The following is an 11,743-nucleotide window of genomic DNA, read 5'->3' as shown; positions in this document are numbered from 1 at the left end:
TGAAGTCGCCGAGGTGGCGGATGGCGATGCCGGGGAACTCGGTGTCCATGGCGACAAGGGGGAAGTCGTCGACGATCTCGCGGATGATAGCGAACTCGGATTCGAGGTTACCTGCCCAAACGTTGCCGATCTCGACGCCGCCGGCATCGTCGCTCTTCAGCGTAGAAGATCAAAGCGAACGGGCACAAAAAATCTTAGATCTGAGGTCGAGGGGATGGAACTGGAAGATCAAATGAAGGTGGTTTTTCTATTTATTTATTCTTTTTATTTTAATTTGCTGTCGGCGTTCAAAAAAAAAAAAATTGTAAAAGAGGCGACTATTTGACAAAAACACCCTCAGACTCTACTTTATAAAATTCATTTTTATCAATAATTCCTATAGTAATCTCCTCCTAAGCCCTCGCCCCTCGACCCTCGCCTCCTTCTTGCTTCGAACTCCTCAACTCCCGACTCCCTTCTTTACTCCACGCTTCCCTTCCCTTCCCTTCGCTTTTCCGCTGAATTGTGCGCGGAAAATTGAAGTGGAAGAAGTAAGGAGAAGTTTCCGCTTCTGCAACAGTTTATCCATTCATTCTGCAATTGTTGCTTTCCTTTTCTTGTTTCCCAAGTAAACAAAACAGAGCGCCGCAGCAGCAGCGGCGGCTGTCATGCAGGGCGCCTCCCGGAGAAGATCCTTGGCGAGTTCCGGCGTCGTCGCCGGCTCCGTCTGGGAGGCGAGGATGCGAGTCGACGCCGTCAACGGCGGCGTTAAGGTCTTCAACGCCGGAGGCGGCGACGGCGACGGTGACGAAGAGGGAATGCGGGTCTACCGGCGGCTTCGCCGGAACCAGAGCGACAGCATCGCGTCCGCGAGGAAGAGGAGGATCTGGACGCCGCCGCTGGTCGAGGGAAGAAGCCCGATTCAGCTGCGCAAGGCGAGGGAGGCGACGTTGCTGGCGATCGGAGATGGGGGAGAGGGAGCGATGGTGGATGTCGGGATCGAGGATGATGATAGGTGGAAGAGCTTCGATGATAAGGAGATGGAGGAACAGTGTGGTGGACGAAGAGGAGAAGACCATTAAGACCCCGGTGTCCTCGCCGGCGGTGGATAAGTTCCATGATTGCCTCGCGCCATCGCAAGATGCGGAACAGAGGAAGGGATTGAATCATCGGACAACCGATCCAGATCCCGCTGATCCACCTGTTCTCAAATTTGGGAAAAAATCGAATCGCCCACTGATTCTTCCATCACCAGCTCCCGAAAAGAAGATGATGAATCAAAGTGTAACTGATCCAGATCCTGCGGATACAAATCCTTGTAAGCTGTTCCTGTTCATGAATTCCAACTAAATATAGAAATCAAACAGGACTCAATTGTGTTCCCACAATCACCAGATGCAGGAAAGAAGTTGAATCGCTTCACAATCAATCCAGATCCTGTTGGTACACCTTCTTGTAAGCACTCCTCTTTCTTAGTTTCTAGAATTATTCAATTCGTTCTTGAAGTTTGATGCTTGAAACTATTCTATTTTACCTATTTCTCAACAGTTGATGGGGCAAGTCAACTGTATGAAACACCCAAAAAGAACCACAACAGATTGCAGAGCATTGGTCAGTGATTCAAACTGCTACCTTTCTGCAAATCATTGTTCTTCTCACTGCAAATTGTTCTAACATACTCATTGTTCAGTGGATTTGGTTATGTGGAGAGATGTACCCAGAACAGCATTAGTTTTTGGTCTCGGCACCTTCATTCTGGTTTCATCTTCCTACGCGGAGGATCTAAATTTCAGGTGAGAAGTGAACATGATTCTAATCACAAATTCTCATTGATTTACCATTCTAATTTATGTGCAAGGGCATCATTATGCAGGTTGATTTCAGCTACTTCCTATTCTGGCCTTATTTATCTTGCATTAATATTTATCTACAAGTCCATCTTTCGCAGGTAGTTCCCAAGTGATGTTTAACCTAACCATGAAGTGAACTCTGAACTACCACTTCCCTTGCTTTGTTCTGATCACAATTTTTGTTGTGGAGCAGAGGAGAGTTGGAGTATGATGAAAGGGATGAGAGATACATGGTGGGTGAGGAAGAGGCCATCTGGATTCTAAGGCTGCTTCTTCCTTACCTAAATGAAGTACTGTTCAAGATGAGGGTACTCTTCTCTGGAGATCCTGCAGCTATCATGAAGGCAAAAGTTGCTCTTTTTCATCATTTTCTATGACACCCTATTTTTCCCCCTTTCATTGTCCTTGTGAGATTGGTGAATATGTTCGATTGTAGCAGATGGCTGTGCTGTTGTTTGTTATGGCCAAGTGTGGAGGCTCCATCACCATTTGGACCCTTTCAAAGCTGAGTAAGTTCTAGATTTGAAAAGAAGTCACAAAAATTCCATCTAGCTTTGACCGAGTAAAGCTTCACTTTCCTATGCAGTGTTCTTTGGAGTATTTACTGTTCCAAAAATCTACACTTCTTACACCACTCAGCTGTTAAAATTTGGTAAGTGAGCTGTGTCATTGTTTATTTTGACGAAATTTATATGGAATACCACCTCCTCCGGTCATTGAGTTCTTTTCAAGCTTTGTGTTGCTTTCAATGAAATTCATCATAATTTACTATCTATTTATCCAAAACAAAGTTAAATTCTACTCATCCATACCAACAGTTTGATCACAATCTGAAGTTAAATTCTACTTATCTAAACGATGGAACTTGATTGAGTGTAGGTAAATTCTGGCGGGAGAGGCTCAGGAATGGATGGGAATCATGCACCTACAAGAAGGCTGTGGCGGCCGCCATCTTTACCATTATCTGGAGCATCTCCTCCACTGCCGGTCGCACCTGGGCCGGTAACTATCAACCACTAAGCCTCCTCCATGAAGACACCCATCGTCAGTGCCTCCTTCATCAAATATTATTTCTTAATGCCACTTCCTGAGCAGTGTTCATGCTGGCTGTGGCCTTCAAGTTGTACCAACAACGTCCGTCCCACGACTGGAACAATCAGGAAGCAGAGGTGATGGCCGAAGAGGTAGCGATGGCACAAGAGGAAGTTCCCAAAGCAGGCCACCACCGCTACAGGGGCCCCTAAAAGAAACTAGGTCATGAGACATAACAAACCAAAGAAAGGCATCTTTTTCATGATGTCAAGCTTCCATGTGATAGGGGAAAGGTGATGAAGAAGAAAACATCTTTAGCAATTCCTATTCGTTTCTTTCTTTTTTCTTTTTCAGAATAAAACACAAGTCTTCCAACCTTCAGCAACACTGTATTCAAATCGCTATGACGGAGCCACCAGGTGCTATGCACAACAAGATCAGAAACAAGCACAGTGCCCTTTGATTTCTTCCTAGGTCCTACTTTGTGGGTTTGCTCCACGGTTATAGCTGGCGCGGGAGGCCCTGTCGCCGTGCGTGGGCTAATTGCGTGGCATCCTCTGCTGTGGCTATGCCGATTTCTTTGACCATTCACTGACCTCCAAGCTGCTCATTGAACAGGGGAGTTGGCTTCTGCTGTTTTTTGCTTCGCTGGGAGGGAGAAGACTCGAAGAGGGGGCAAAGGCATGTGCAGAGAGACACGCGGGCGTGGCAGCTTGGCAGGGGGCTTTCAATGATTTTTTCCGTTTTTATCCTCTGTTTACGGCATGATTATTGTTTTTATCAGAATTATTTATTTGATTTTTATTATTTTATACTTTTTAATAAAATCAACCCTATCAGATTGGGCATGACTAGTCTATAGTAAACTCTACCCTTCTAAATGTGGTCTCATCTTACCTTCCCCTTCAATTGGAACACGCGAATACAGCGACAATTGGAACCAATCAAGAAGCGGGTAGTTAACATGGGTACATGGAAGGTAAGCTACAGGCCGGAAAATAGCTGACATTTTATAAGGGGAAAAGGGGGAAAGAAAAAGGGCGCAGAGAAGCGAGAGAGAGAGACCAGCGAAATGGCTTCCGAAAGATGCTGCTTTTTCCTCGAGATCGTCCTCTCTATCATCCTCCCGCCGCTAGGCGTCTTCCTCCACTACGGCTGCTGCAGCGTCTGATTCCTATCCTGATCTATTTCGCCTTCTTTTTTTTTTGTTGCTGTTGTTATTTGTTCGATGTTGATTCGTGTTTTGGATCTTCAGATGGAGTTCTGCATCTGCTTGCTGCTGACAATTCTGGGGTACTTGCCGGGCATCATCTACGCTATCTACGTTCTCGTCGCAGTCGATCACGAACCCTATCGGAGATATTACTACCAGCCCCTCGCGTAGCGGATTTGCAACGTAGCCGCGGTTCGTCTTCATCAATAAACTAGAGTCAAGTTTCTTCTATCTGTCGATCCGTGTGATTTGATGTTATTATGTGATTTCGTTTGAAACTATGGTGTGTAGCATTGTGAGATCATGCTTCGATTTCTCCCCTTTTGCTAAATTCATATCGTCGTTTATGTTTCCATCCAAATGTGGCGTCTTTTCCCTGTATTGTGCTGTCTATCAAAGCGAGTGGAGTGGCAATTTTAAAGGATCTAGGGACAGATGCAACATTGAATTGATCGCAGGAAGCAAATGAAGGATCTTGCAAAAACCGTATCATTTCGAAAGCAACAATCTATTCCAATGCAAAAGGTTAGATTATTGAAACCCTAATTCGAACTCACCAGAAGCAGCACAGAGCTCAGTAGATGAAGGGCACAAATGCCTTCCTGGATTTGGGATAGGCATCTCCGAACTTGTCCCGATACCACTGCAAATTCGCCCGTGCCCGGGGACCTAAGTTCGAGCAGGTGTAGAGGAAGAAACCCATGGCCGCCGGCGACCACGCCATAACCGCCCAACCTAGCCACTCCATCATCTCCCCCATGTAGTTTGGACAGCTCACCAGCTCGAACCACCGTCCCCTGGGTATCTTGTACCCTCCCCCCTGGGCCTTGAGCCTCATCAACGCCGAATCCGAGGTGATGTTGATTGCCATGCCCCAGAAGAAAACTACCGCTCCCACCGCCGCCCGCAACCAAGCCTGGGCTTGGCGCCCCGTGTAGTCGGCGTAGTGGGAGATGGAGCGGGACTGGAGGTAGGCGTTGAGGAGGTTGAAGGCGAAACCGAAGAGGGAGATTAGGAGAGGAAAGCCGGCGGCTTTCTTGGAGGAGGAGGAGGAGGAGGAGAAGTGGAGGCGAAGCGGGTAGACGATGGTGCGGTGGACGTAGTGGAGAAGATAGAGAGAGAGAGGACAGCGAGCGCGAAGGGGTGGGAGCGGTGGCGGCCACGGGGGTAGAGCAGGAGCGTGAGCCACAGCGTAGGGCTTTCCATCAGGAACCAGGCGAGCGGCGCGGGCAGCGACGGCCCCCATCCAGGCCGGACATGCTTCCCGTAGGGCGCCGTCAGGAACTGCAACGCCGCCACATTGACCGGACACAGCGCGTAGATCGAGAAGAGGGCTATCGAGAACAGATCGGCGTCTTCCAGTTCCTCCATCCTTTCCCAAATTAGAGATCCATAAGGTCAATTCCTTCCCTTTTTATAGAAATCAAATATTACCAATAAATGCACAAAATTTTCATAATTAACTTGTACAATTAGGGGAACACATTTTGTGTTCGTTCCAATAATAATAATATCTAACTCTCAAAAGAAAGAAAAAACAAAGAAGACAGAATCATAATATTTATATAGAAAGTTTTTCTTCATCCTCTGGAAGAGTAGAGAATTATCAATCGCCCTGTCGCAGTCAATGCAAAATATTTTAGAACTTTCCCCCCTGTAAATTAATTAATTAATTAATTAGTTGGTTAATTACCTTGATCCTTCAACCCATGGCTCCTCCACTAAACGAGCTCCTTGAGCTATCGTATTCATATTGCTGAGGTGAAGGCCCGCTCATGATGTCCTACATCCAGTCAAAATTTTTTGCATTTTCAATAATAGTAATAATTTATTATTATTTAATTAAATTATAATTGTAATTGTAATTGTAATTACTCGTGTGGAGACTTGAGTTTGGAATGATGGGTTTGTGGTCCTGAAGAAACAAGACTGGATGTTGTCGTCGGCCATGTCCCTCAGCCGGTTGAGTTCCGGCAGGACTACCGTCACTAGATCGGGCCGGTCCTTCCTCCGCAACTCGGCGCAATTCAACGCCATCTTGGCTAGCGCCATCGCCTCCGGCACCGGCCAATCGCCGACCGCCGGGTCCAGCATCTCCTCGAAGGTTCCCTTCTCGATGGCCCTGTCCACGTAGTGGGTCAGCCCCATCGCCGGCCTCCCCGTCACGAGCTGCAGCAGCAAGATCCCGAAGGAGTACACGTCGGACTTGATCCCCAGCATGCCCGTCTGCTGGTACTCCGGGTCGATGTAGCAGAACGTACCCGCCGTCGCCGTCATCCGGTACTGCGTCACGGTGTCCGCCACCGACGGCGGCACCAGCCGCGCCAGCCCCACGTCGCCGATCTTGCTCACGTAATTCCGGTCGAGCAGGATGTTCGCCGGCTTCAGGTCCCGGTGCACCAGCGGCTCCGGCTTCGTCTGGTGCAGGAACAGCAGGCCCGTGCCGATCTCGGCGGCGATCCGGAACCGGTGCTGCCAGGGGATCGCCGTAGTGTTCCCTCGCCGGAAAAGCCGGTCGTCCAAGCTCCCGTTCGCCATGTACTCGTACACCAAGCAGCCGTACTCCGGGCAAGCCCCCAGCAACAGAACCATATTCGGGTGGCGGATGCAGCACAAGATCTCGACTTCCTGCTGGAACTGCGACCTCCCCTGCGCCGCGTCCGGCCGGAGAACCTTCACGGCCACCGCCGTGTGGTCCAGCGTGCACCTGTAGACCGGCCCGTACCCGCCTTCCCCGATCTTCCTGCTCTCCGCGAAATACTCGGTCGCCACTTCGATCTCCTCGATCGTGTACCGGCGATACCTCAACGTCGTGTGATCGAAAGCGCTGCTCTTCTTCTCGGCGTTGATCCGCTTCTGCGCCTCGGATTCCGCGATCCTCTTAGACGCTTCTGCGGTTCGCACCGCCGCCACGCACTTGGCCTTCTCCGCCTCCGCCATAGCCATAGCTACCTCCTCTGCCATCCGAGCTTCTCTGATCCTCTGCTCCTCCTCCATCTTCCAACGCTGAAGCTCCTTTGCCTGCACAACAACAACAATAACAACACAACTTTTCTCAATTTGGAATCGATCGAATCAATCACCTTCTGCTTCGCAGTGATCGCTTCTTTGCAGGCCGAGTTGTACATGTCCATCGTCTGCTTCAGCTCCATTCTCAATCGTCTGATCTCTGCCATTTCTTCATCCTAAGAATTGCATCAAATGCCTATCAAACAACAGTTTTTTTTTTAAAAAAAAATTAAGCATTTCTTCGCCTCTGTTTGATCTTGCTCACCATGATTAACTGAGAATTGGACGGCGCATTCTCGGAGGAGATTGAAGAGTAGCCATCGTCGAACGAGGAGTGAACACCTACAGACTTGCGCGGAGACTCGAAGCTATAATTCATGATGTCTGAAACATTTGAAGATCTCGGAGGGTAGGTTCTTTCGAAGCTCGGCCTCCCGTTGCTCACAAACGATATGTCACTCTCTAGCATCACTTCTCCATATGATTTTGTTGAAGAAATATTCCCTCCTCTGGTGAAAGGTGACCTACACACACATATATACCATCATTCAAAGTGTTCTAGTTGTTGTTGTTGTTTATACTTCAGTATCGAAATTGAAACCTTACTTTATCGATTCAGTTTCTTTATGCAAGTTCCATTGAGGAGCCAATGCTGCAGGCTCATTTTGCACTGCAAAGAAGTTTCAAGTTTCTAAGAATCTGAAAAGTACTTGAGCTTGCTGAAATATTCAGATTCATACCTTTGATGACATTTTTAGGGATATTGTTTGGGATTTCAGGTTTAGGAGCTGCTTGGATGGAGATTTGCGGCCGGAGAGGTGGTGGAGCTGACCTAACAGCACTCCTCGCCGAGGAGACCTTCCCTTTCGAGACGACAATCACTGTACAGAAATCAGGCACAGCTTTGCTGATGTTTGTACTCAGGTCTGTGCTCCTAAATGATCTGTTCGATAGATATATAAGTTGATTAATCTATTAGAATGGAAGATAATATATAATGATAGTTAACTAACTTAATTACCTGTAGAATCCACCTTTAGGCGACGCACCGATCACTAGCTTCTCTATTGAAGACTGCGAAACAAACTCAACGATTGCTTTGGCGACATCGGCGTCCTCGAGCACGATGTCTTTGCAATGAACCTATTCAAGAAATTAGCACTCGATGCATCACGACTTAAACTAAAGCATTCGATGGACTTGCGAAACCAAGTCTACTCACATCTTTTCTTGAGCAAAAACATCGAAACGGGACGAAGATTTCCCTCAGGGCACTGTTTGTCGTAGAATCTACTACACATATGTATCGATATATTAGATTCAACGTGATCCCTCCAAATTAAGATGATCAAAGAAACATAAAAGATGGAACGAAGATCGGAGATAGAGCGTACGCGATGATTTGGTGTTGACATGGATGATGATGAGGGTCTGTCCTCTAACAACGATATTGTCCAAAGCCCATCGGAAAGCACTCTGGCTATTCTTGTCCTTGTCAATGGCCACAGCCACGAGAGGCCAGCCTGCGCCATCTAAATTCTCCCTCTGGTTCGTTCCTTTTTGCATACTTCAAACGACGACGACGATGACAACTAGATAGAAAAGCTTAAGCATATATAGGTATAGACACAGACTCACACGCTTTCTCTTAATTTGTCTCTAATGCCTCTTGAGAGGGAGGCAAAAGAGATGGAAGTCGGAATTTTGATTTTGTTTTTACCACCACCGCCACCACTCTTTCCTTGTTTATGCAACTAGTGTTTCATTTTCTTCTTTATTTCATTTTTGCTTCTCTTCTATTGTGAGGTGAAGCGTCGAAAAAGGGTGGTCACATCTTGTTCTTGGTTTCATTGGACGAGTGCTGCATGCCTTAAATTATCTCATCAGGTTTGGTATAATTAGAGTTTTTGAATTGGGACAAATGCAAGAGGAATATTAGGAGGAAGGATCTATTAATATCTCATGTCGATATTAAAATATACATTAAAAGACATTAAAAAGAGGTAATATATATATATTTTTTATTTTTAAAATATACATATATGATTATATAATGTGAATGAAAATAAGTCGGTGTATTAAGACATTAAGAGAGAGACTGAGATGATAATTCAACGATGATGAATCAATTAAATTAAATTAATTTTTTTTTATATAAACACACAAATCGAATCGTTAAAAAACCATTAATTCGATCCAAAATGGCATCAGAGCAAGTAACGCTCAGCAATAGAAGAACTGTCACCGGCAACCCCATCACGGCACTATGCCGTGTAGTCTCTCGTTGCGTAGGAAAACGTGATAGTATCACGATTTTACCGTCGCCGGGTGCAGAGCAGCAAGAGGGAAAACAAGCGCCGGCGATCGCATCGTGCGCCGGCGGCTGTCTTGCACGCCAGCGACTGCGTCGAGGGCCGGCGACGCCCCGACGACCGAGTCCGACAACCGCGTTAATCACGGTAGAGATTGTTGCAGAAGAAATTCGAGTCGCGGGCGCCGTGGGTTGTTGGCGATCGGCGTCCGTGACCGGCAAATGTCGGCGATCACGTCGTGGCAGAAGAAAAGTGCATGGGCGGCGAAAATTACGACGAAGGTGAGAAAATGTTTGATATAAAAAAAAATCAAAGAGAAAATAAAAACATGAGAAAATGTTTGATTAATAAATATGAATTTAATTTAAATGAGCTTAGGTTAAACAATATCAATACATAAGTTTAGGTGATAGCGATCCAATTAGATCAGTTTTAATAAGGATAAGGAATTAAGCCAATGCTCGATTTCCCAATTGACTAGTTCAATGTGTCAGCCAATTAGAGCTCCTTAAGTAAAAAAAATTTATTTTTCTTTGGTTATAGATTCTGTATATTTTTTTATGCATATGTGTGAACTAAATTAAATCAGTTTTTGTTACTGGTTTGTCGATTTTGTACTGACATTATTATTTTTAATTCTAGATGCCACAAATGATATACACGATGACTCATATATCGCGACGTATAAAAAAAATGAGCTAAGGAAAGCAATTTAGGAGATAGAATATGACCTGATTCATAGAGTCAAGGAACATATTGGACAGTTCGATCAATTATTCTGAAAACTCAAGTAGGAAGAGTTTCTAATCTTGGATAATTATAGGATATGAGCTTTGATTCGATCATTGTCGGGGCATCCCAAGGTGGTAGCACACCATGTATGGGGGCTCTATGAAGGGTGCATCTCATATTCAGAGTTGTGTCTGAAGTTGCTTCACAATGTGGAGCAAGAGGATCCTGAAGAGTTTAAGGAGGATCTAGAAGAGGATTTGAATATGGATCAAATGAAAAATCATAAAGCTAGTCTACTTAAGATTACCCTAAATGAGTTCAGGATGAATGAGATTTTATTGACCACTATACTAGTATTTGTCCTACTGGAAATGTTGTTAGCTTATTAGAGTTCAATTGTTGTTAATGTCACTATATATGAACGGTATTAACTCATTTAGTTTAATAAAATCATGTAGTATAAACTGTTGTTATATACAAATAGTACTATCATGTGTTAACAGACTTGAAACTGAATAGTTTATTTATTTATTTTTAAAATAATTAGTTCATTTGTTTGGATGTGTGTAATATAATTGATCAATGTTGATTATATTGGATAATACAAATAATGAGTGGAACGTAGTTACCACTTAATTTTATAAACTAACTTATATGAACATTGAGTCAATCATAAATTATATACATATAAAATACACTGAATTACTGAATAATGTGTTTATTTATGTTAGATCATGACTACTAAGAACATCATACCTGAACTCAATAAGGGAGAGAAATTCTATAGGGATAACTATAAAATATGACATCTCAAGAAACAATATATTCTCAAGTAACAAAAAGTTTTAGAGATTGTAAATTAGTTTATGGGAGAACCTACTGATGGTTCTGCAACATAATATAGACGTAATCTTGATGTCTATAAGGCATGGAAGAAAAGGACTCCACTACTAAGGGAATATTGATTAGTTCAATGATAGATGACATTGTATTTGAGTATGAGTCATTACCATTAGCTCAAGTTATTTGGGTTGCCCTGAGAGAAAAATACAGTGAAGTTCGCTTGAGCAAATTTTGTCAGCTGACAATTAAATTTGACAGATATAAAAAGCATCCAAATGTATCCATGGCTTAACATTAGAGGGAAATGACGAATATGATTCGAGATCTAAAGGCTGCTGGTCATGAGTTGACTAATGAATAACAGGTTCAGGCAGTAATCTTCCCTTCCTGATTCTTGGGAAATGATGAAACATAACCTTACATAGTGAAAGTATCAAGACTTTCATGGATGTCTCACTTCATGTTGAACTTAAGGCAGAGAGAATTGAATTCGTAAGGACTTCTAGACAAGTTTTTGTAACTGAAAGTTATGTTAGAGCATCTGGATCTAAAGATAAGAAAAGATGGTTCAAAAAAAGAAATAAAAAGGGAAAAGAAGATGGTGTTGCTGCTGGGCAAGACCCAATCAAAAAGAAAGGAATGAAGTGTTGAAATAAATCTAAAAGTAAGCTGACTTGCTATAATTGCGACAAGAATGACCACTTTGTTCGGGAATGTACTGAGCCGAAAAATGTAAATCATGTTAGTGCAATTTACCTCTAGGAGTTCGATGT

The 11,743-nt window shown here is 44.4% G+C and overlaps 2 protein-coding genes and 2 pseudogenes across 2 annotated transcripts; 2 read left to right on the top strand and 2 right to left on the bottom strand.

Annotated features, from left to right (window-relative positions):
* Window positions 1-384: 384 nt before the first annotated feature.
* On the top strand, window positions 385-3,614 carry LOC122031357 (annotated as a pseudogene).
* Window positions 3,615-3,891: 277 nt separating this feature from the next.
* On the top strand, window positions 3,892-4,435 carry LOC122031349 (hydrophobic protein OSR8-like). The gene is made up of 2 exons (XM_042590473.1): window positions 3,892-4,026; window positions 4,117-4,435. The coding sequence occupies exons 1-2, from the start codon at window positions 3,934-3,936 to the stop codon at window positions 4,243-4,245; spliced, it is 222 nt and encodes a 73-aa protein (XP_042446407.1). The 5' UTR covers window positions 3,892-3,933; the 3' UTR covers window positions 4,246-4,435.
* A 61-nt stretch (window positions 4,436-4,496) lies between these two features.
* On the bottom strand, window positions 4,497-5,461 carry LOC122031338 (annotated as a pseudogene).
* Window positions 5,462-5,776: 315 nt separating this feature from the next.
* Window positions 5,777-8,649, bottom strand: LOC122002621 (U-box domain-containing protein 52-like). The gene is made up of 9 exons (XM_042557856.1): window positions 8,478-8,649; window positions 8,306-8,373; window positions 8,105-8,226; window positions 7,824-8,026; window positions 7,690-7,753; window positions 7,349-7,607; window positions 7,158-7,259; window positions 5,950-7,095; window positions 5,777-5,857 (listed from the first exon to the last, which is right to left on the bottom strand). The coding sequence occupies exons 1-9, from the start codon at window positions 8,647-8,649 to the stop codon at window positions 5,777-5,779; spliced, it is 2,217 nt and encodes a 738-aa protein (XP_042413790.1).
* Window positions 8,650-11,743: the final 3,094 nt, after the last annotated feature.

This window comes from Zingiber officinale, chromosome 1A (genome assembly GCF_018446385.1).
Source record: "Zingiber officinale cultivar Zhangliang chromosome 1A, Zo_v1.1, whole genome shotgun sequence".
In the NCBI taxonomy this organism is placed as follows: domain Eukaryota; kingdom Viridiplantae; phylum Streptophyta; class Magnoliopsida; order Zingiberales; family Zingiberaceae; genus Zingiber; species Zingiber officinale.
The sequence above is the reverse complement of the archived record's forward strand: the minus strand, read 5'-3'. Positions and strand labels throughout refer to the sequence as shown.